General features: G+C 41.4%; 1 protein-coding gene across 1 annotated transcript in view; it reads left to right on the plus strand.

Annotated features, from left to right (window-relative positions):
* The window catches only part of col4a1 (collagen, type IV, alpha 1), a 37,919-nt gene extending 14,044 nt beyond the window's left edge, over nucleotides 1-23,875 (plus strand). Inside the window, exons 2-52 of the mRNA XM_054615681.1 lie at nucleotides 4,656-4,709; nucleotides 6,922-7,011; nucleotides 7,169-7,213; nucleotides 7,313-7,357; nucleotides 7,553-7,615; nucleotides 7,717-7,770; nucleotides 8,053-8,079; nucleotides 8,195-8,269; nucleotides 8,371-8,433; nucleotides 8,706-8,741; nucleotides 8,857-8,895; nucleotides 9,273-9,362; nucleotides 9,513-9,548; nucleotides 9,672-9,731; nucleotides 9,832-9,867; nucleotides 9,977-10,021; nucleotides 10,135-10,167; nucleotides 11,465-11,525; nucleotides 11,637-11,672; nucleotides 11,786-11,932; nucleotides 12,110-12,193; nucleotides 12,323-12,406; nucleotides 12,652-12,722; nucleotides 12,825-13,016; nucleotides 13,174-13,342; nucleotides 13,523-13,615; nucleotides 13,845-13,949; nucleotides 14,104-14,201; nucleotides 14,562-14,712; nucleotides 14,810-14,923; nucleotides 15,179-15,346; nucleotides 15,913-16,002; nucleotides 16,123-16,275; nucleotides 16,462-16,560; nucleotides 16,779-16,868; nucleotides 17,026-17,165; nucleotides 17,449-17,575; nucleotides 17,693-17,773; nucleotides 18,000-18,098; nucleotides 18,450-18,500; nucleotides 18,594-18,779; nucleotides 18,923-19,056; nucleotides 19,146-19,218; nucleotides 19,385-19,456; nucleotides 19,650-19,778; nucleotides 19,895-19,993; nucleotides 20,082-20,294; nucleotides 20,395-20,572; nucleotides 20,901-21,015; nucleotides 21,543-21,715; nucleotides 22,235-23,875. Coding sequence (XP_054471656.1) covers nucleotides 4,656-4,709; nucleotides 6,922-7,011; nucleotides 7,169-7,213; nucleotides 7,313-7,357; nucleotides 7,553-7,615; nucleotides 7,717-7,770; nucleotides 8,053-8,079; nucleotides 8,195-8,269; nucleotides 8,371-8,433; nucleotides 8,706-8,741; nucleotides 8,857-8,895; nucleotides 9,273-9,362; nucleotides 9,513-9,548; nucleotides 9,672-9,731; nucleotides 9,832-9,867; nucleotides 9,977-10,021; nucleotides 10,135-10,167; nucleotides 11,465-11,525; nucleotides 11,637-11,672; nucleotides 11,786-11,932; nucleotides 12,110-12,193; nucleotides 12,323-12,406; nucleotides 12,652-12,722; nucleotides 12,825-13,016; nucleotides 13,174-13,342; nucleotides 13,523-13,615; nucleotides 13,845-13,949; nucleotides 14,104-14,201; nucleotides 14,562-14,712; nucleotides 14,810-14,923; nucleotides 15,179-15,346; nucleotides 15,913-16,002; nucleotides 16,123-16,275; nucleotides 16,462-16,560; nucleotides 16,779-16,868; nucleotides 17,026-17,165; nucleotides 17,449-17,575; nucleotides 17,693-17,773; nucleotides 18,000-18,098; nucleotides 18,450-18,500; nucleotides 18,594-18,779; nucleotides 18,923-19,056; nucleotides 19,146-19,218; nucleotides 19,385-19,456; nucleotides 19,650-19,778; nucleotides 19,895-19,993; nucleotides 20,082-20,294; nucleotides 20,395-20,572; nucleotides 20,901-21,015; nucleotides 21,543-21,715; nucleotides 22,235-22,316 — 4,848 coding nt within the window. The 3' untranslated portion in view covers nucleotides 22,317-23,875. The remainder of the gene's footprint in view (nucleotides 1-4,655; nucleotides 4,710-6,921; nucleotides 7,012-7,168; nucleotides 7,214-7,312; nucleotides 7,358-7,552; nucleotides 7,616-7,716; nucleotides 7,771-8,052; nucleotides 8,080-8,194; nucleotides 8,270-8,370; nucleotides 8,434-8,705; nucleotides 8,742-8,856; nucleotides 8,896-9,272; nucleotides 9,363-9,512; nucleotides 9,549-9,671; nucleotides 9,732-9,831; nucleotides 9,868-9,976; nucleotides 10,022-10,134; nucleotides 10,168-11,464; nucleotides 11,526-11,636; nucleotides 11,673-11,785; nucleotides 11,933-12,109; nucleotides 12,194-12,322; nucleotides 12,407-12,651; nucleotides 12,723-12,824; nucleotides 13,017-13,173; nucleotides 13,343-13,522; nucleotides 13,616-13,844; nucleotides 13,950-14,103; nucleotides 14,202-14,561; nucleotides 14,713-14,809; nucleotides 14,924-15,178; nucleotides 15,347-15,912; nucleotides 16,003-16,122; nucleotides 16,276-16,461; nucleotides 16,561-16,778; nucleotides 16,869-17,025; nucleotides 17,166-17,448; nucleotides 17,576-17,692; nucleotides 17,774-17,999; nucleotides 18,099-18,449; nucleotides 18,501-18,593; nucleotides 18,780-18,922; nucleotides 19,057-19,145; nucleotides 19,219-19,384; nucleotides 19,457-19,649; nucleotides 19,779-19,894; nucleotides 19,994-20,081; nucleotides 20,295-20,394; nucleotides 20,573-20,900; nucleotides 21,016-21,542; nucleotides 21,716-22,234) is intronic.

Raw genomic sequence — 23,875 nt, forward strand, 5'->3', positions numbered from 1 at the left:
ATATGAAATGGCATATCGGCAGTGAGATACTTCGGCAGTGGTGGGAGGTTATGGCAGGAATGTGATCTAAGAAAAGTCTGTAGATGACACTGACCAGATGTTTGTGTGATCTTCAGTTCCCCTTAACATTGCAGGAAAGACACATCCAGCTGTTGTAAATGTTCAATCAATGTGGAGCACTCTAGTGATGGGAACGTTTCTACCCCCATGTGGTCAAAATCAGTATTGATGCAATACTTATACCTAGAGAAATCTGTGTACAAATTATATGCAGCAGGCTAGAGTTTGTGAAAACATTGTAATTATTTCAAACAAGATGAGATAGTTGAACATTTAATGGAACATTTAGGTATAACGTTTGTAGGTTGGCTGCCCACTTTGGCAAGAAGAACAGGGGCAGTGAGTTCATATCACATGATCTTCTTCTGCAGATTTTGCTCGCACAGTTGTCATGGACTTGCAAATGTTCATATTTAAATATCTTTCCAACTCCCTCTGCAGAGGAAGATCATGAGCTGACATAAGATTGAAAGCTCTAGAACAGCTGCTACAGAAAATAGACCTTGTGGTGAGTTTGTTTTGTCAGTTAGAATATTGTATATCCTTTATCTCTGTCTAGTAAGGTGAGGTCAACGACCACAGGAAATTGAAATCAGGGAAACGTAATTGGCTCTTTTTAGGATCCAGTTACGCAACAGCTCTATACACTCACCCTGGTGAGTGTTTGTGTTAACGTTGGGATCTCTGGAGCTGATTCTCTTTCTCCTTAAAGTAAACATTACTCATCACTTCCTCTCTCCTGAGATCATTTCAGAGTTGGACCTATGTATCTAGTGATGTCAGACATATCAAGCAAGTGTTGTTGAAACATCAGGCCTTTTGGGAGGAGGCTTGAACTGATGTAACCTCCAGCACCTCAAGCACTGAGATACACCGGTCTACACTGTGAAGGCCTGTGAACGTGCACCATGATGCTAAGGGTTGCTCTCATCGCTCTCTAACCCATCCTCCTCCTCTGTTGGAATTTTATGCTTTCTGTCTTAGATTCTGTCAAAGCAAACCCTCACGCCTGGGACGGTCACAAACACACTGTCATATACACACAATTATGATGAGGCACTGTTTTTGCGCAGCGCCCAGGAAACGTAAACACTCTGCCAGCACACGTCATATTGATTTTTCACAGTTTGGAGACATCCAGGCCTGCCATCCAGACTTAGGAATGACATAAACACTTGTCCAGAGACACGTCAGAATGTCTGCGGCAGAGCTCTGCTGGATCTGATACAGTTTCTCGAGAGCTCAGTTACTCACCAGCCTCTGTATAGTCACAGTGGACATTAAGACTCATCACTGCAGAATCCCAGGCTTCTGGTCAGTCTGTTTGCTCTGTGGAAGATCATGCTGATTGTGGAGAGTAACATCATCTTCATCTCCTCCTTCTCTCACAATCTGACACTCCAGCTCTCACATATGCACACCAGGTACTGTGCTGAAAGTCTGTACCACAATGTAAAAATATTCCATAATAAGTAAAGATACAGCATTCAAAATGTTTTAAGGGAATGTATTTTATATAAGGGTGAAGGAGTTATAGGCTAATTAGCTTTTTTATTTACTGCTGGTTTATACCAGTGCATCATATTTTATTGGGTCAATATATAAGTAAAATATGAGTAGGTTATGTAATAGTAATCATAACAAGCAGCTGGGGATTACATTCTCAGATATATATATATATACAGATACCCAATACCCAAACTCAGGTAGACCGAGTACCGATACAATACCAATGGTCCTCTGTTTTACAACTTTAATATTTGCATATTGAAAAGGTTTGATGGGGATCATTTAATGTAAGGTACAACATTGGGAGACAGTAACTGCAGTACTCAACTAGAAGAAACAAACACTCTCCATCATTCTTTATAGATATTCATATTTATATTCAAGACAGTTAATAAGATTGTGTTTTTTGTAGTACAATGCATCAAAAAATGCTTTAAATGTACTTTTTAGATAAATTATGACGAGTATCAATAGTAGATTTTTTTAATTAAATGAGCTCACAGCAGCAAATAAACAAAGCAGAGCAGAAAACTGTATTTGATGCCACTCAGTCTGTTATAATGTCAGTATGTGGTGGAGTAAAGCAGAAGGAGCATAAAATGGAAGGAGTAATACCGATACCTCAACATTTTACAGATCTTTAGTAAATCTTCTTAGTACTTTATCTTCCACCACTGTCTGTACATTTTTTTTCATCTCAGTGTGTGTAATCTGGTAAGGCTATCAACCATCATGATGTAGGCCTTTAGAAATGGTATTTATTCTAGATAATCAGACCTTTGATGATTCGATACACCCGCGGATCTGTATGATAAGGTCCCCTTAAAATCTCTTTTTCAGACATCCACTCTATGTCTGAAAGACTCATCTGCACAATGTTCTTTTTGTGCAGATGTCAGTTTGGTCTGTGTGCCATCTCTCCCATCTGGTGTTTGGGTTTATGGTGGTGCATAAACCACCATAAACCCAAACAGGAAAAAATATGAGAAACACCACTTTGATCCACCTGCAGATTACTGAGCTGTGTTTGAGGATTCAGCGGTAGACATCACAGGGGTGGTTTTTTCTTCACACACAAGTGCACCTAGCGTCTTCATCATCGTGCAGCAGTTTAAGGCCTGAGTTATGAACGTGCAGGAATGTCTGCTCAGTTAAGTTGGCCTTAAAGAGGATGGACAAAACTGCAATCAGGAAAAAATATATATCTGAGAGAGAGAGCAACAGGTGACTGAGAGAATACTTTAGTATTGCTTAAACATGAGCAGCTGTGATTTAATTGAGTGGTGCTGACAATATGCAAGTGTCATGTGTTCCTTCATTGCATTAGCGTGCCTGAACTCCCTCGGTGAATTGTCAAAATCATGTTAATCCAGCACCAGGAGCACTTATTGCTGCGTGCCAGCACATTTGCCATAATAAAACACACATGTGCTTCATTCTGAGACTTAATTTTCCTTTTCCTCTGTTTGTCTTATGACACTTATCTGATCTGAAGCAGGTGTTCCTGAAGTTTTATTTAAGTGGTATAATAGTAATAAAACCTGTGAAAAAAATAACAGGAACCAGAAGTGGAGAGGTGAGATGGAGGGAGTTAGAGCGTTTGAGAGAGCAGGAATGAGAACCGTAGCAGGCCACACATGTGTTATAATAGATATAGGATAACAAGTGCGCTTGGTCAGGGCGGAAGGTCCTGAGAGTGGAGTCTGTTTTATGAGCTTTCCCATGGCTTTAGAGCCACATATTGATGCAATTATCAGATATATTGGAGAGGATTGCATGTAAGAAGGAAGACAGGGAACATGTTTATTGCTTGTTCACCATACTGTGTTATAGAAAATGTAAAATTAAGAGTGATTATGTATGAAATGCGAGATTTAGAAAGTTGGGAAAGGATCATGATGAAAAGTGATGGAGCCATTTATTTGTTGTGTGTGTGTGTGTTTGTATATGTGTGTGAGAACAAGAGGCAGACGGAGAGAAATATTTGTGGGTAGTGTAGCTGTTCACTCTCAGCCCAAGCATGCTGAGCCTGTCCAAAGCTCTGACAGGCTTTTGGCTGGACGCCTTGCATGTGAGTCCAGCAACAGCTGGATGATGGAGAGAAAAAGGAGAGAAAGAGAGAGAGCCAAGGCACAGCAGGCCAGTTCCCAGGCTCAATCATCTGGAGACCCCAGAGAAGAGGAAGCAGGGTAGGGTGGGCGGGTTGGGGGAGCTGGGAGGACTGTAAGGGCCAGCTGCATTGATGTTCTGCCTGCATGTAGTTCAACACGTCTAATCAGTGACGCAAGATGTGGCTTCAAAGTAACATGATTGCACTAAAGAAAGCCATTTTTCATATAAGCCTTTTTCCATATAAGCCTTTCAACGCCATCATCAATAAAATTAAAGCTGTTATAGTTCATTCACAATGAAGAACAATTAACAATGGATCTAATGAGTATGTGAACGAGGTCGTTTGTGGTAAAAAGAAAAACACAGGGAACTGTTACCCTACTACAGGTCTCTTTAGCTCTGCAGAGTGTTTTAGCATCTTTAAGCTCACTGTGGTGTTTTTTACTTTCAGCAACCTAGCTCTTATGGTTCACTCTGAGTGCTTAAATAAAGCAGCAAAAGCTCTAAAGACCAGCGGTATGGAGGTAAAATGAGAGTGAATAGTTACTTAGTTTGGCCAGTCAAAAACTCTGACGATGCTGTTTTTTAATTTAAAAGAATCACAATTTTTTGTTTTATAAATGCTCATCTGTGAGATAGATCAGCAGACTCCCATGAAAACACTGCAGAAGTCAGTCTGGCCACTCACTGTGGTGATTTACAGTGTGAGTGGGGATATCTATAAGTTATCTGACAGAGGCAAGACACTAGCATGCTATAAAACAATGATTGATAAAATAAGTTTGTAGCACACTCTGATGGATGACATCATGTGACCCTCAGCGGTTGGCTGTTATACTCAGCCTACAACCACTATCTTCATTTTGGCTCCTCTCTTTATGTTTATTATTTTCTTGTTTTGATACACTTTCTTTCTAAATGTTTTGTCTTCCAAGTGATGGATTAATCACATCTATGTTTCTCTTCATCCTCAGGGCTGCGGGACATCATGTGGAAAATGTGACTGTAGTGGTGTGAAAGGAGCAAAGGTGAGATTTTCATTTGTCACTTTCAATCAATTCTTCTTTTTTCTTCACTTATTTGATATCAAGACACATTGTTAGCTTGCAGTTGATGCAAAGGGTTTTTTAAGTTCATAGCAGAAGCAGTCGTGCAAGTGCTTCCTATGTTCTGACTGATGGGCTCAGCTGAGTGGGACCGACTGCAGCTGGGCCTGGCTGGAAAAGTAGTGGACGGGGCTCAGTCACGGAGCAGAGACCAGGACGGGGACAAAGATTAGTTTGAATTAGAGCGTGTCCGGACATACAGCTGGGCTGAGAGCCTGATTCCCATCAGAGGGAGGCTCTCAGATACAGTACAGATGTACAGAGTGGGGGGGGGGGCACTAGCCTGAACTGACCAGGAGCCTTCTAGCTGTCAGCACTCCAGCATGAATGTTAATCACTGTCCTGAAACATAAAAAGTTGGTGTTAACTGTGATTCGCAACTGCGGTTTTGCTGGTACGAATTATTTTTTTTCTCTAAAGACGCTTTCTCAGACTCTTTTCTCTGTTTTATTGCAGGTAATGATTATAATCCCCAAAATAAAAAGGTCTTGTGATATTGTGCATTATTATTCTTATTGTCAACAACTAATTAAAAAAGTAAAAACATTTATCCTATTAACAAGTATTGTCTTTGTGGCCATCATGGGATAGGAACCAGGAAAGAAAATATTTCAGCCACAAATTATAAGAACATTTCAGACTTTCCTCTTATTTTTGCCTTTTTGCCAGTGAATTATGGGCTAATTTTGTATTGTGGATTGAAATAAAGAAGAAATCCCTCTTTGGTTGAAAATGTTCACAACCAGTAAACGTATGCAACCTGCAAACAGGGGTCACTAGTCACATACAGTAGCTTTGTTTAATGTTGTTGCAAGTAAAGGAAATTGGAATCCACTGCTTTAAAGTTCATTTATTTTTCACTGCAACTCCTGCTGTGTGACTGTACATGTGAATTATTGGCTCAGTTATATCAGACGACTGCAGAGTGTTATTTATGCTCTTTGTGCAACAGTCTGGCCTTTTATGGCTCATTCTTACAGCAACAGTAGCCAAACATTCAGCTCCCCCGACAACAACAGAAGTACTCACTGTGTTGAATGGAGCTCTGCCAACCCACTGTGCATTCTAAGCACTACTCTGTTTTGATAGTTTCCGAAAGTCCCCAAAAATCCCATGTGAGCTTTTTCTCAAATGATTTCCATCCTTACGTTGCACAACAGGGGTTGCCGTGGTAACCCTATTGATGATTCACATGGCTCAAATGCAGTGTTTCTCACAAATTATTGAAGTCAGATGTGTTTTGGTCAAGGGATGGAAATCAATCCAAAAAGTTTCAGTATGTTACACTGACTTTATCATGCTTGGCAGCTCAGAGAGGGTCTTGAAGATTACTGCAGCATGTCTGTCACAAAGCAATGCTGCCATCTGGTGGCAGGTAGTGGAAACGACATCCAGTCGGTTTGAGTTCGCTGTGAAGGGCACAAATGGGATTTGTTGTGACCAATAGAAGTTTTTATTGTTTGTTTTTTAACAGTGCGCATAAACAACATTCAAAACAATACATTTCATTATGAAGTCAAATACATTTATTTTTTTTATAAAAATATGTGCTCATCATTTGCTTTTTGGCACTGGATTGACCAACATCTATGCATATTCAAAGAGTATAATTCAACCTTATTTTGAACTTTGCTATGTTATAGATATACAAACAAGAACATTTATAATGATTATTCACAGATAATATATTTTCTTACCATTTAAAAAAAATTTGTTTATAACAATTTAACAATGATGAAGGATTACATCATACACTCTTAGGTAAAATGATCTCAATTGACCTAAGTGGATGAGATGCACCTTTTTGAATGCATCTAATAAACGGATCTGTGATTCTTCCAGGATCCCTTTAAATCTATTATAGAATATTAAGTAATTTACTACCAAAAATTATACCAGTAGAGTAACTCTAAGACAAGTCTGGGTAAATCTAAGATTGATTCAAGTAACACATAGTAAATTATTGAATTACATAGTAACTGTTCGCCATTAAATTTGCTGATAAATTTATGAAATCATATCATATCTTAAATCTGTTATTCAAGCTCTGTGCCATAAAGAATTCCTTTAAATCTCAGCAAATATGAATATTTTTTATCCTTATATCATTAACCTGATGGTCTGTGCTTGACAGGGTGAGCGTGGATTTCCTGGTCTTCAAGGTAATATGGGATTTCCAGGAATGCAGGGACATGAAGGTCCTTCTGGACCAATGGGCCCCACGGTCAGTACAATTAATAACCTTACATAACCTTGTTTTTGTCCCCTTTTTTGTCACACCTGTGACATTGTGAACTGATTTTATTCCCATAGGCCAACTATTTACATTATAACACATGCTTCTCTGTCAAGATAATCATGATGCCATTTGTTTCTTTTAGGGAGGTCTGGGTGAACCCGGAGCCCCTGGACTGAAAGGAGTGCGGGTAAGTAACTAACCAACTATGACATACAGTATGATGTGATATATGAGACAGACAGGTATGTCATGAGACAGTAATGCTGATATGGCTGTCATCTTGCAGGGTCCTCCTGGTCTGCCAGGTTTCCCAGGAAACCCCGGACTACCAGTAAGTATCTCTGACCCGTAGCATCCTGCAGCATCCTGCAGCATCCAGTTAATTTACCCAACAACAATAAGAATATTGTAATATGCAATCACTCACTTACTCACGAAATTAAGACCCTCTAGATAAGCTGCTTAGACTTTGTCCGTGTAACTGTAATGTGTCTCAAATTGTCTATTTGTGTGCTCCCGCTCTTAGGGCATCAATGGAAATGATGGCCCACCGGGTATAACAGGTATCCCAGGATGCAACGGGACAAAAGTAAGCCACTCCTAAAAGTTCTACTGTGTTTCGAACCGGATTTGTTCACTGTTTGTTCCTTCTGACTGTGTTGTGTGTGTGTGTGTGTGTGTGTGTTTCAGGGAGACAGAGGGAGGGATGGCACTTCTGGTTTTGATGGTCTTCAAGGAACTCCTGTAAGCATCAGTGACTCACATGACAACCAACCAGCACACATTTCAGTTATTGCCACTGTCCCGTGGAAAAAATATGAAAAGGAATCAGGATTTGATTAAAAGCTTCCATGTTTTTAAACTTACTGGCATACCTTTTGGGGAATATTCCAGTTTATTAAATTAATATTAACATTTTTACATGACATGGCAATACATTACCTTAACAGTGTCTTAAATCCAAATATTCATCCTAACAGAATATATTACATGTATAGATATGTTACTACTGTCCTCTCTTCTCAGGGTATCCCAGGACTTCCTGGAATGAAGGTCAGCTCAAATTTATGTAGCGTTAACATTTCATATGCAAATAAGAATGTCCCATCTTCATGTTTGATGAGACACTGTTCTACCAAACCATTTATTTTTGTTTTGTCTCCTACAGGGTGACCCTGGTGGTGTGATCGGGATTGTTCCCCTGAAAGGAGACAGAGGATTCCCTGGCACACCTGGATTACCTGTACGTTGTGTGTGCATATTGAAAGAAAAACAGACAAACTACAAGTGATTGTTATCTGAATTTTCATGTCAGTTCTTCCCACACATGTCATTCTCTCCCAGGGATCAAGTGGATCTCCTGGACCTGTTGGACCTCCAGGACCTCGAGGCTATCAAGGACCCAAAGTGAGTTACTCCTAAAGGGATGGACTGTTTATCATCCTACAGAGAGAGTGATATACCTTATGAGCTGTGGAATAATGGTTGTGCCGAGACACATGATTACCATTAAGTAAAACACCAATACGTGCTGGAAAAAGCAACAATTTGATAGAATATATATGTTATTAACATATAGATGTTTAAACCTGGCAGAAACTGTTGGATGATTTGTTTATATGTAAGATACAGCACTGATAATATCAGTTTGTTTGACTAACTGTATAACCGTTTGACAGGGTGACGCTGGCCTCCCTGGTCCTCCTGGAGAGATAGTAAGACTAATCATACATAAAGATTTCACAATGTAAAACAAAATCCACCATTCTCTGACTATATCACACAGCTGAGATGTCATAGGAACCTCTTTTTTTTTTTACTTCCTTGCAGGGTGACAAGCTGGCCTTTGTGAGTGAGAAAGGAGATAGGGTGAGAATTTTAATTTTTTATATGTTGTCTGCAAAAATGCTACATTTTTAATATGATGATTTCACTGTAGATCTACCTAGAGGTAGCAGGAGTTCCTTACCTGTTCAGTAATAAAACATTAAGAATGGGCTTATATATTTCTTAACATGTGTGTTTTCAGATAATAAATAATTGCGTTTAAAATAAAGTTTTGATGATATTATCTTAAAAAATCATCAGTTTATCTTTTAAATAATCACCAAATTTGGAGAAATCTTTGTTTTCACTGGATGATTAGCTTTTTTAATTATTTTTTGGTGACTCATTGTTAATGAATTGCTCTTGTGAAAATGTATTTCCTTGTTGAAGTTGTTGTGATCATTGCGGTCTTCTTGCAGGGTGAACGAGGGTTTCGTGGCCCACCCGGCCCTCCTGGACCTCCACAGGGAGTGGAAGGACATACAACAGTGCACGTACCTGGACCACCGGTACTCACTCAGCACTTTAAAAACAGAACAGAAATTGTGCTATTTTAAGATATAAATAAATCAAAAGTGCTAACTGTCTGTTTATATGTACAAGATGACTTGGATTCTGTGTGATTTCCTGAATGTGTTTGTGTTCTTTTATTCATAAAGGGTGAGAGAGGACTTTCAGGGGATAAAGGAGACAAAGTCAGTATTTTGCCTTAAAATTTTGAGTTGTTGACTTACAGTAGACTACTGTGCACACATTCTGTTTGTTATGCTTTAGTTCAACTTCACCTTTTTTTAATAGACACCTGATTTCCTTTGCAGGGCTATTGCATCCCATATCTAGCTGATGTCAAAGGTGCTCCCGGTCCTCCTGGACCAAGTGTAAGTGTTAAACTAGGGTCTCTATGGGATGGTACAATAAACGGAGAAAGACTTCAAGAGACAGCAGAAATAATTAAAGTGAGTGTTTCTGTAATTTCAGGGTAAATCTGGCAAGGATGGAGAGGTTGGGCCAAAGGTAACAATAACTTACTGTATTATTCACCTCCTGTAGCCTACTGCCCAACTGTTGTTTGCTTTAATCTCATGAAATATGTATCGCTCAAGTATCTAATACTTTCATCCAGGGAGAAAAAGGCTTGTCCGGATCATCTGGATACCCTGGTTCTCAGGTAACCAATGCACCTTTGATTTACTCTTGACATACTCAAGGCTTTCATTGTGAACTATAAATGATCTTGGAGGTGTAACGGTCAGTCAGACTAAAGTCTCCGTCTTGTTTCAGGGTGAAAAAGGAGAAAGAGGACCACCAGGTCATGTAAGTAATCTCTCTCTACTCCCTCTTTCATTCTCTCTTATCCTCTCACTCTCTTTCCCATCCGCTACAAAGACAAGGATGATGTCAAATAAAAGCTACATGCAGATATAATCACATTCATTCAGTTGAAATGTGAGAGCGTGTTAAAGGGGCAATCCAAGGACTGACTGGTCTGAGAAAATTGCATCAAATTACATCACTTCAGTCAGACTTGTAGCTTCTAGTGAGAACATCAAGGTCATGTTCTTGGAATTTGACAATCCGAGGAAATTTCTTTCAGCACAAAAACTACAGTTACACACAAATTACATATGGTGTGTATGGTATAGATTTTAGACTTCATATCTTTAGCTTTTACATTTTTAGGCCAGAAATTATGAACCAAATTAACATATTGAATTGATTCTGTATTAGACACATCCTGGCAGTGTGGAGAAGGTAGTAGTATTTAGACCAGCATGTCGGGAGGTGCAATTTAATGAGACTTTGACAGAACAGTTAAATAAATTAATTGAGTTCCTCTGCAGCAATCTGGACTCCTGATGTCATTATTTTAAACATCCTGGCTGTGGCCTTAATTTGAGTAATCCTGGGATGAGCTTGAAGAACACAAATTGAAACAGAATGCCTGCAATACTAAGCAGGGTGGATTTAAAAAAAGGGACGCTACTGAGTTGCATTATGGGAAATGTAGGATCCGGAAATAAAAGAGCTTGACCCATACGAGCGACTTAAAGAGCGAGTTTTGTTTTTGTTGACCTGTAGTAGTTTATTTTGCATCTTTGCTACAGGGTGTGGCAGTACATTGTGACATCACTGTTGAGCGTGGTTAAAGATGCACCAGAGCGCTCTTCTGTCTGTGCAAACTGATTTCAATCACAGAGGGCAATGAGTTCAACCTGAAGTTTACTCATAAAAGGCAGGACTTCTTTGTCTTTTCTGAGTTGATTTTGACCATTTGGTTAATCTGTCTCTCAAAAGATGCCCAACTTTATAGAAGTGCAATTATAATTGGCATGAGTGCCCTTTTAAATTACAGATAATGGCAAAATCTATTCTTTGCATGAAACGCAGAAGGATTTAATCTAAGGAAGGGGTAATGCTTTCTTCACAGTTATTCAAATATAAATATTTTGTTTCATTAATGCAACCATAGTCAGCAATAAAAGGAAAGATGACAGGTAAGAAGTTCAGCAGTCAACTGAGTTAAGGTCAAGATCAATTGGTAAAATAAAACTTAAAAATATTCTCAAACAATGGCCATGCATCCTTAATCTTTGTAATTATATCATTTTAGGGTGATGGTTCCCCTGGTCCTCCTGGTCTTCCTGGTTTTCCAGGGATACATGGAGAAAAAGGTAAAATGTGGCACCAAATGGTCATACGTATATGTCGACACGCAAACATGAGCATAAACACCTATTTTGGATCATGTCTCATTATATGATATATTCTCTCTCAATCCACAGGTTTTCCTGGTCCTCAGGGAGAGCCAGGTCCACCAGGTACAATGACGTTTCAACATAATATAAGACCACTGCTTTAAGGCTGCATTTGTCAGTCAGACACATGCCAACCTGAATACCACACTAACTGGCTCCCTTAACTTGAACTTCAGGCCAGCCAATTGAAGGGCCTCGAGGAGAGATGGGTCAGAAGGGAAACGTTGGTGAGAAAGGAGACAGGGGTCTCGAAGGAGAGTCTCTTGTTGGACCTCCAGGACAACCAGGGACCACTGGACCACCTGGACCACCTGGACAACCGAGTATGTCTTATCTTTGAATAATATAACAAACATTTCAACAATTGACATGAAGGAACACCTTAATAAAGTGTATATGTACAAATGTTTCTATAACTTAATGTTTGTGTGTGTGTGTGCGTGTGTTTGTGTGTGTGACGGATGCATGTGTTGTGTATGTGCTTTGACATGGCTGCACAGTTGACCCTAATGAATGTAACATCGAGAAAGGAAATCCCGGCCCACCTGGACCTTCAGGGTTACAAGGGGAATTGGGACAGAAAGGTAAGGCCTTGTGATACATTTTTGGGCACATCTACAACATATATCATGTATTAACTGCAGCTGGAAAAAATGTCAAGGACATTTAGTGCATCATATTACTTTAACTGATAATTCTGTGCCTCTCTGCAGGTGACATAGGAGATACCTGTGTTCAATGTGAAAGCTCCGGCCCACCTGGATTAACTGGCCCCGCTGGCCCGAAAGGGGATCAAGGTGCGTGAACAGTGATCATATTCAAATTAAATGGTGGTGTCTAGCCACACAACCATTGGGGCTGTGAGCTAAATATGTGAGGATCTCTCTCGCCTACTTCTGACCACAGCTGTTGACAGTTTTCATCGTGAAAGCACAACTGAATATTATGTTATTCCACCACTTTTTTTCTGTGCATTGATACTCACCAGATGACTATTGAATGAGTATGATGTATGTACAATTGTCCAATTTTCAACCGGCAGGACCTCCTGGGCCAGTAGGCGGCAAGGGAGAAAAGGGTGTGTCTGGTTCTTCTGGACAACCTGGAAGACCTGTGAGTAGAATAACGTCTGAAATACTGAATCATTTCCCAATTTATCCCTCATTTCTCTGAGGAAAATGGAGCAAGAATACATTATTTTCAAACTGTGTGCAGGGTTCTCAAGGTATTCCTGGGTTGATGGGAGCCCCTGGTGCAGTTGGTGAGCCAGGGGACATTTTGGCAGTTCCTGGTCTGAAGGGGGACAAAGGTCGGCCTGGTCTTTCTGGTACACCGGGGCAGGAAGGACAGAATGGACAGCCAGGGAGAGATGGCCTCCCAGGTATACCTGGCTTCAAAGGAGAACCGGTAAGTGAGTGTGTGGTTTGTTTGGTGAGGCAAACTATGAGGATTATCAGGAAAGCATGAGCTCCACTAGTCTATCATTTAGTTTAAGGATTCCTTGTCAACTCAAGTCCGTTAGTAAGTAGATTGGACATCATCTTCTTTCTCTGATTGTTTTCAGGCCAAAGAGGGCATCAAGGGTGAGCGTGGACCAGATGGGGACCCTGGTCTTATTGGATCTCCAGGAGAGAGGGGTCCACCTGGCCTGCCAGGCTTCGGTCGACCAGGAGAGCCTGGAGAGAAGGGCAGTCATGGGAGACCAGGAAGTCCTGGAACTCCTGGACTATCTGGTAGGCATGCCATGTACAAACAGAGAGACCTACAGATACTGTGAGAAATGCACTCTGATAGTGAGAGAGAAGTTAAATCAAACTTTATCTCAACCGCACATCTGAGACTCAGCAAACACACACTGATACTTCACACCCTGAACACGAATCCAGTGATAACATATACCTTGTGTGCACCAGGTGCAAAAGGTGAGCCAGGTCAAGGTATGAGCACTCCTGGACCTCAGGGAGTACCTGGACAACGCGGGGAAAGCGGCATACCTGGACTTCAAGGTGAGTAACACCAAAGTCAGCATGTTTTCATCTAGAACTCTACTGCAAAAACTATGATTTAAAAACTAGTCTCTTGAGGGTTAATCAGTGAACTAATCTCGTCTTTGGTCAATTAAATAAAATGAATGAAGGAGCAGAGTATCAGCATGTGATAATAAAAAAACGAAATAAGTTGTGGAGATTGTTGGTGATTGGTCCTGTTTACCATGCAACGTGTTGTTGGTTGCAGGTGACAGAGGCCTGCAGGGAGACTCTGGGTTGCCAGGTTTCCCTGGACAGAAGGGGGAACACGGACCCCCTGGAATTGGACTTCCAGGCCCAACTGGCCCGACAGGTAGGTTACTCCATGTTGACACTATATCCCCTCACGTGGATCATCATCAAAGAAATTCAGTGGATACTTACAGATCCCTAAAAGGTTAACAATTTGATACAGTGTAAGAATCTTATGTACATGAACAGAGCAAATGTTTCATCCGTGTTTCTAGGAATCAGTGGAATTCCAGGAGCTCCAGGAATACCAGGAGAGCCTGGAAGACCAGGACAGGACGGCTTGACTGGACAATCTGGTACACCTGGACAAAAAGTGTGTATATCTCTGCATTTGTATTTCAATTAATTATTCAATTACATATTATGTTAGTAATTCGACATTCGACATGATGATTAGTGTTCTATGCAACTCTCTAAAGTTCAAGTTAGGTGTGGATGGTGTTTCTTTCTTTGTATGATGCATTGAAATATATATTTGAGAGGACTTGTTTATGAACTAAGGGGCTTGGAGAAATTAGTCCACAGCTCTATGGTTATACAATTAAATTCAAATCCAACAACAACATTAACATTACTAATATTTATTTAATGGACACTGTGAGATTTGTATGTCATGTAAGATCACATTGCCAGAGTTGAGAAGAAAGTCAGTGCTTATGTCTTTACTCTGCAGGGTGATCCAGGGCGGGGACTTCCAGGCCCAAAAGGTTCTCAGGGTCCCCCAGGAATTACTGGCTTCCAGGGAGATAAGGGTAGCATTGGACTACCTGGTGTTCCTGGACGAGAAGGCGAGACAGGACAAACAGGACCTCAGGGAGTCAAAGGTACTGGGAGACTACTTGCTTAGTCCATGTCTCAGAGTTAAAAGGCTTATCATCTGTGCCATGTACAACTTTGTTTTTCTTTGGTCTTCAAAATTAGGTGACGTGGGACACCCAGGACCTCCTGGACTGGTTGGCTTACCAGGTGCTCCAGGTAAAGGATCCCCTGGAGCTCCTGGACCACAAGGACCAGCTGGAGAGCCTGGACCGTACGGTGAGCCCAAACTTTGCATCCAAAAATATGGACCTTTTTCACCAGACATTTTGACATGTCACTGAAGGCAAATTAATTAATGTAAAATTTGCTTTTTATAGTGTTCAAATAATATGATTAATGATGTCCCAATTCCATTTAGTTGCATCGGTTTCATGGTCCTGGTATTGTGCATGGAAACTTGAATGGACAATTGAATGGAATACAGCCATTGTAATGTTAGCAGTAACATTTGTATGTGTTCATGTTGAACAGGTACGGAGGGTGTAAAGGGAGAAAAGGGCTTCCCAGGTATTTCTGGTCTGGACATGCCAGGGCCTCAGGGAGAGAAGGGAACCCCCGGGTTCCCAGGAACCCCAGGTTCTAAAGGACTACCAGGACCAACAGGCTTCCCCGGCAGGGATGGATTAATTGGAAACCAAGGTGAGACTGACTGATGTGTTGTACTTGCACAAATAGATAGAGTGCAATCCCTAATACAATCAACATTATTACATTTCTACAGCATTAATTTATTCAGTCTCACAATGTAGTAATTTTGCTGCTCTGACTTTTTATTTTTTATCAAAAATACCTACGTCATATAAGTAATTTATATGCATCTACTTGCCATTCTTTTGTTCAGTGTGTATATGTCAATGAAACTCAACACTTCCTGTGCACATTTCAAAAGTAAGGGAGGGATTATGCCCTTGGAGCTGCTGGAAGGCTTTTACGTGAAATATCTTTGCAGGAAGTGTTTAGGAGCAGCTTAGCGGCGAATAAAAAACAGCGAGTGGAATTGTGGAAAGGAATTAGTTATGAATTGTGAATGAGAACAGTATTTATGTTAAAAAGAGAAACTTAGAGCAAGGGTGACTTTCACTGAATTCTCTCAATTTCCCTCCAGTGGTGCCGTACTGGGGAGGCTTCATTGGGTGTTTTAGATAATTGACTCCTTTATCTTTTTCATCTACATTAATTTCACTATGTATGTGTTTGTTTACCAGGTTATAAAGGTGAAATGGGGGTCATAGGGACACCGGGAGTACCAGGATTTCCTGGACCACCTGGTACATCTGGATCTTCTGGACAGAGAGGTGAGGAAAACCAAAACGTGAAAACTATTTATAGTTTTTTCTTCAGCCACCCACATACTGTTAAAAAAAAGAAAATACTAGCAGAAATAAAAAAAAATTCTTTCTCATCGTCTCTCTTAGGTGATCCCGGTATTACTGGACCTAGAGGTAATATTGGGGAGCCTGGAGATAAAGGAGAAAGGGGAGACCAAGGTCTTCAGGGACCTCCTGGGAACATGAGCGATGTTGACATGGAGCACATGAAGGGGGAGAAGGGAGACCTCGGAAACATAGGTATATAACAAAATACTGGCCTTTGGCTCAATAAGCTTATGTTTATGGGTTGGTTTACTACAAACAGGTTTCACACAAAAAAAGTTTCAGAGGTTCTTTTTTAGTCAAAAATATACTTACGGGTCTTCTCAACCTCTTCCGAAAGGGTAATAAAATTGGACTTTTTAATCCTATTTTTTCATTAAGGTAATCCTGGGGGCACTGGAGAGAAGGGCCACCGTGGAATTCCTGGTAACCCTGGAATGCCAGGCAAAGATGGAGAGCCTGGATCCCATGGACAACCAGGTGACAACATGACCACCTGAATAGCAACCTCAAATGTGTTACATTTCTTTATAGGATCTCTAAAACATATAGACTTCATGTGATAATCATTTCTGCTTGTGCTATTCATTTAATTGAACTCTTATTTCAGTAAATAATCTGCACTTTATAATCACCTGATGGAAATGGAGGGAAATTGAATTAGATATTCATTTTTCTATCTCACTGATGTGTCTCAGGTGAGAAAGGAGACCCTGGTTTTCCCGGAGACCCTGGCAGGATGGGACCAACTGGTCATAAAGGCAGTGTAGGAGAGATGGGAATACCAGGTAAGATCGCACAAATAAAACAAACATAATGTGTCTTATGGAAACGCCAACCAGTGAGAGTGTGTGAGTGTGTGCACACATGTATTGTATGTGCTACAAGAGAGGGAAAACACACATTTCACATTAAATTGCGTGTCCTGTGTTTGTGTTTGTGCAGGTGTGGCTGGTCCAAAGGGTACTAAAGGAGATATTGGTACATCGGGGCATCCTGGATTCAGAGGCACAGATGGACAGAAGGGAGACAAGGGAGCAGCTGGTGATCCAGGTATCGGGTTCCCAGGACATCCAGGAGAAAAGGTAATCCGCCTGCTTTAAAAATTCTTATTTTATAACACTAGTTTTATGAAAAAAAGCAGAGACTTCTACTGTGGCTCTATGAGCTTGATTCACAGTTAAATAATCAGTTAAATAATCAGTACAAAAGATAGAAAACCATCTTGCAAAAGCCAAATAACCACAACAGGCTTTCTAATGCAACAATACATATGGATAGACTTAAAATATTTGTTCCTCTCAACAATCATCAGTCCCTACCTGTGTTGACTTTACTGCACTCACCTCCCCTTCTCTACTCTCCCAGGGTGAGACAGGCCAGCCAGGTTTCCCAGGATCCCCTGGAGAGAGGGGTCTGAAGGGTCATGAGGGTATGCCCGGCAAGCCAGGACTGCAAGGAACCATAGGAGACAAAGGACAAATTGGTTATACAGGTCAGATTTCAGTCTGTGATGGTGCATTCATGGTATTTTTCTACAACACTAGATGTAGTATTTATACATGTTGTTATTCCTTTTGAGTCCTCATTGTGCTGCATGTGTGTCGTACAGGTCAGACAGGTAGACCAGGCGAGAAGGGAACCCCAGGGCTGCCGGGGGTTGAAGGAGAAACTGGTCGTGTCGGTATGCCTGGTAAGTACAAGGATTATTTACTCAGCTAGTCAAACAAGTGGCCACATATTAATCAAAAAAAATATTTATTCATTTGTTTAAGGTTTGATACAACTAAAACGGACCTAATCTTGCGAGTTCCGTTTTTGTTAAAAGGGTTTTGTCTGTTTAAAACCCACTGAAAATTGAATGTGCCTCTGCCATCCTGGTAAACAGTAACACAGTATGTACATTTGTTGTCCTCCAGGTGAAGGCGGCTTGCAGGGACCGCCTGGTGTTCCAGGAGAGAAGGGAGATCCTGGAGTGGATGGTATTCCTGGATCCTCAGGGGAGAGAGGAGACCCAGGTAAGTGTCAGAGGACACGACATGGCAAACATTTCATTGTTTGTTGTTAAGCTGTGACAACACAATGGACCTCTCAGCCTAGTATGTCCTACCAGCGTCACTCTGGCTCGGGACCCTTCATTTAACCTTTACCCCGACTCTCTCTACCCAACTTGCACATTTTACTGGAAGACACAAAGTCTTGTTTGAGTAGTCAAACCACCCATCAGCTAAAATTGCATAAAGTGTAAAGTGAACATGGTAGGTTAGGGTTTTTTCTTCGGCAGCCCTAACATCTACAGACTTCTCACTACCAATGCAAAAATAACAGAGAATGCCTGTAATGTACTTTTTGTCTGTTCCTCCCCCCAGGTTTACATGGACGAGATATCCCCGGACCACCTGGAGTGCTTGGTGGCAAAGGTTAGAGCCCTTCCGCCATTGATTTTATATAATCCCTCAGTCACTGGAGCCAAACAGAGTTTCATCATGTGACATTTATCTTTCCCTCTCCAGGTGACAAAGGTAGTCCTGGCTTCCCTGGAACTCCAGGTCATTCAGGTGTCCCTGGTATCAAAGGTGACAAGGGACTTTCGGGCTCAACGGGACCCCAGGGGGAGACAGGAGATAGGGGGCTCCCAGGTATCTCTCTGGAGGGCCCTAAGGGAGACAAGGGAGAGACTGGGCAACCCGGAGAAGCAGGTATGACAAATACATGACAGACCAGCAGGTTATTACGTGAATGCTACTAAAATGTTATAGTATAGAGCCACGGTTACATGCAAAAGTATTTAGAATACAAAAGAAATGATGTCTTATATTATTTATTTCTCTTTATCAAACAGGATCCTCAGGAGTACCAGGACCCTCTGGTGTGCCAGGCAGAGACGGCCTAAAGGGAGACAAAGGAGGCCAGGGCCTCCCTGGTTTCCAGGGAGAGTCGGGACACAAGGGTGACCCAGGAGTTACTGGACTTCCTGTACGTCATTAGACTGTTTCCCATCACTTAAACTTTTTATTGTACATGTTATACGCTAGTACATATTTATCTCTGTGTGTGTATTACAGGGACAAACTGGCCTTCCAGGTATCGATGGACAGAAGGGAGAGAGAGGATTGCAGGGTGTCCCTGGCTTCCCAGGTGATTACATAATACAGTATGGTAGTCTATGACTGTGCGTGTGTGTATGTGTGATTTTGCATTCTGCTGTGAAAGAAAGCATGTATTCTTTACAGAAATATGTGAGGAAAGATGTGTTTTTATTACCATTATTGACAATTAAAATACATTATTTTTGAAACTCCAGGTGCAAGGGGCTTTTTTGGGGACATTGGATTCAAAGGAGAACTTGGAGACAGAGGATTCCCAGGAGAAAAGGGTAAAAATGGAGGGGAAACCCTTCAGTGTGTTAATATTCAACTATCTCTATTTCACTTACTAGAATCATTACAATACATAATTCAGTCAGTGCACATGCATGTCTCTGGTTATCTTATAAAATGACCTTTAAACTGCTTAGAATCAGAGATGAGCAACTGGAAAACGTTTTCTAAAGAGACTGTATATTTTAGGCAATGACGGTCCCCCTGGTCCCCCCGGCTCCAGCACCTTCATCAAAGGAGACATCGGGTTCCCAGGGACACAAGGCTTACCGGGTCCCCAGGGGCCACCTGGGCTTCCTGGACAGAAAGGACAGCTAGGTGACATTTTTCCCTATAATTTCATAATGCACTGTCTAATGACAATGTTCTCTCGCTCACCTCTCCTCCGCGTCTTATGTTCTCATTGCTTCAGCATCTGTGTTCTTTTCTCTCAGGTATGACAGGTCTCACAGGGTCAAAAGGTGAAGATGGCCTTCCTGGATATCATGGTCAGGCTGGATCCAAAGGAGATTCTGGACTGCCAGGACCACAGGGTGAGAGGCACACAGGGGTGAAAGGTGATAGAAATGGAAGATCTGCTGTGTTGTTGGTGTCCTTACTCATTAATTACTCCGTCTTTAGGACCCAGAGGACACCCTGGCCCCCCAGGACCTGACGGTGTTCCAGGTCAAGTGGGTCACCCTGGCCCCTCATCCATGGATCACGGGTTCTTGGTGACCCGTCACAGCCAATCGGTGGATGTTCCACTCTGTCCCGAGGGAACCTCACTCATATATGACGGCTACTCCTTGCTCTACATTCAAGGCAACGAACGCTCCCATGGACAGGACTTAGGTCAGAAACATGAGAAATAAAAAATTAAAAGACAGATGTTAGATGGAGAATTCGGGGTTTTGGGGTTAATTACATGTCTCCTCCTCGCTCTGTGTTTCAGGTACGGCGGGCAGCTGTCTAAGGAAGTTCAGCCCCATGCCCTTCCTGTTCTGCAACATCAACAACGTGTGCAACTTTGCCTCTCGTAACGACTACTCCTACTGGCTCACCTCCCCTGAGCCCATGCCCATGAGCATGGCACCCATCACTGGTGAAGGCATCAAACCCTTCATCAGCAGGTATGTCAGCATTTCTATCCATACTGTCCCATTTCAGGTCTTTGGGGCGGCTGTGGCACATGAGGTAGAGCGCTTGTCCCGTAACCACAAGGTTGGTGGTTCAAAACCCGTTGGCCTCTACCGGCAACATGCCGAGGTGTCCTTGAGCAAGACACCTAACCCCAAGTTGCTCCCCGGGCGCTTCATTGCAGCCCACTGCTCCTCCGGGATGGGTTAAATGCAGAGAAATAATTTCCCCATTGTGGGACTAATAAAGGCTTAATTATTATTATTATGATACACACTTGACCCGCTACTCTCCTATGTGTATGTGTGTGTGTGTGGACAGGTGTTCTGTGTGTGAAGCCCCAGCCATGGTGATAGCAGTTCACAGTCAGACCATCATGATCCCAGTGTGCCCTCACGGCTGGGACTCTCTATGGATCGGCTACTCCTTTGTCATGGTAAGGCTTCGTGAACACATTCATTTCTTCCTTACACCACCAGTACAAGCAGGAAAAAGTTGTGATGAGTCAGTAAAATCTGGGAAACATTTTCCAATATATCCAGTGTTCTTGATACTGGTTATAATAAAAGTTCTGTTCATTTGTTTTAAGGTCACTATTTCCTTGACAATATTAAGAGGAACAGTAGATGTGTTAATAATATGAATATACTACGTAAGCAAATGTTGAAAGACTTAATTACATCATGGTGTATATACAAGTACAGATAATTTATTCTACCTTATTCCTAAACCATCCCACCCACATACCCACCCCAATCTCCAAAACTCTCCCACTTACCCCATCCTCCCTACCAATGGAAGTACGACCAAAGTAATCTATACATATACAGTACATTTATCCATTTACAGTGAAAATTCCCTCTGAGTAACTCTTTTTGCATGCACAACTTTTAAATCAAACAATAACTTTTTGTTCTGCTTAATTTGGTAAATGATCTGTTCTCATTGTGTGTGTTTGTAAAGCACACCAGTGCTGGTGCTGAGGGATCAGGCCAGGCTCTGGCCTCTCCTGGTTCCTGCCTGGAGGAATTCCGCAGTGCTCCATTCATCGAGTGTCACGGCCGGGGAACCTGCAACTACTACGCCAACTCCTACAGCTTTTGGCTCGCCACCATTGAAGACAATGAGATGTTCAGGTGAGATGGAAACACTTAGACATTGTACTTCTTGAATTAGTAAAACTCAACAGCAGTCTTTTTCCAGATATCATGACCCAGTTACTCAAGATAATCCACAGACTTTGTTGTGGGCAGTCATGCAGGAAATATTTTATTTAAACCATAGTTCTTTCATGAAAATGATCACAACAAAGTCTGTTCATTATCCTGACATTAAAAAGTAGTAGTCTCCGTTTCTGATTTGGGGGATAACTGTCCCTTTAACAGCTCTAGAAAATCTTGTTTTTGAATCACTGTTGGGTGTGGAACAGAGCACACTTTGACTACACCCAACCACACCCTTCAGTGATGCTGTAGCTGATCAGAGCTGAAAAGGTCTTGAAACTTTAAGGCAGAGATGGTGGCGAAACACCGCTTTTTAGCCGGGCGTCAAGCTACTCTTTCAGTTTTTGTCATCATCTAATATCCTCCACATATACATTATGAGCTTGGTAATAAACATGGACTTCTAATGTTTTTCTCTCCACCTCTTTCCAGGAAACCTGTCCCCACAACGCTAAAAGCAGGCAATCTCCGAACACACATTAGCCGCTGCCAGGTGTGCATGAAGAGGACATAAACCCCAACACCAGAGTCCTCCTTCCTAACATGCGAGCAAAAGCGATTGCGTGACGTCCTCGACTTGGCTTAACTTGCTGTTTTCAACTGATGGTGCTACTTCCCTGCATGTGTGAGAGGAGAGGGACAGAGATGTGGTTTGCAAAACAGCCGGACACTGAACATTACAAACACCGAGACCAAGCGGCCTTTTTCTCCATGCAGAACACAACATGATCACGTGTCTCTAAAGAATTGCACCCAGTTTACCACTGCACTGAGTACATGCCCCCTAAACTGGTAAACTGCAGTTCATATTGTGTGAGTCAGGTGCTATACAATCGTACTTACCTGCCTTATTGCATTTTGTTTTACTTCTTCTCCCTTCCATTGCCACAGCTTTCAAAGATATAGCCTCATTTTATTATAGACTTTTAGCTTGTTTAAACATATTAATGAAAAAGGATGGGACTTACCACTGGTTACAGACGCTTGCCATTCGCTAAATCACCACAATGTTGCCGACACACATATATAAGTATCACTGTGTTGTAAATATAATGCATTCCTCTCTAATGTAGTCCAACATACTCTCCTCAGGTTATTATTGAAATACTTTGTGTTATTCAGTCCATTTTTATTTATAAGATTTATGAGAATATGTTGGACATAAGTGTATCTGAGATTCCATTGAACCAAAAACAGTGTTTCAACGTCTGACAATCAGCGCCTTATTAACAAACAAAACAGCACTGAAAGAGCATCGGCGGTGTGTGAGTGTGTGAGTGTGTGTGAGTGTACATATATGAATGGATTTGAGATGCTTTGAATTGGTGTCTGTTTCGTGATGTCTGCATGTATATTGTTGCACAACCATGTCGTTGACAAAATCCAGAACAGATGCACAAAAAGAAATAGACCCCCAAAAAATCTGACGTTGTGTATAACAGCTTGTGTGTTAGAGGATTTACTCTTCTCACATTACATGAACCAAATGTTTCTGATCCCAAAGAAATGCACATGTATATATACTTACACATAACATGTACCTGCTACTATGCTCATGCTCTGAATTACTTTTGTTATCTCTGTTGATTTAACAAAAAATTTAGAGTGAAGGGTCATCACAGCATTGTTGTACATGAGAGTCAAACACAGACAGATGAGGAGGATTGTATTTATAAGTGTCTATGCAAGTTCACATGCTTTAAAAGGTCTTAACATAGGTTTGGGTCTTGTTGAATCCTTAATATAGAGTATTTTGAGATCCTCAGTCTTGGTCAGTAAGAGGAAGGCCTCTTGGACACCAGACATATTCCCATTTAGAGCTACTTTAAGAAGCAAGCTATTTCCTGTTTTAAAGTTACAGCGGTTACTCTACACTGACCGTAACCTGTATTTGTTTTTGTTGCTTGGTTGTGATGAACTGCTTCATGAGTATATACAGTATCAGTAGTGTTAGCAGACTTGATTGCAGTGGGGAAAAAAACTTAACTAATAAACACACAGAACAAAAAGTACTTCATAAACATTTATATTTTCCAGATCCCATACTGTGTAATCCCTGCAATAAAGTGATTT

This window comes from Anoplopoma fimbria, chromosome 16, assembly GCF_027596085.1.
Source record: "Anoplopoma fimbria isolate UVic2021 breed Golden Eagle Sablefish chromosome 16, Afim_UVic_2022, whole genome shotgun sequence".
Taxonomy (NCBI): domain Eukaryota; kingdom Metazoa; phylum Chordata; class Actinopteri; order Perciformes; family Anoplopomatidae; genus Anoplopoma; species Anoplopoma fimbria.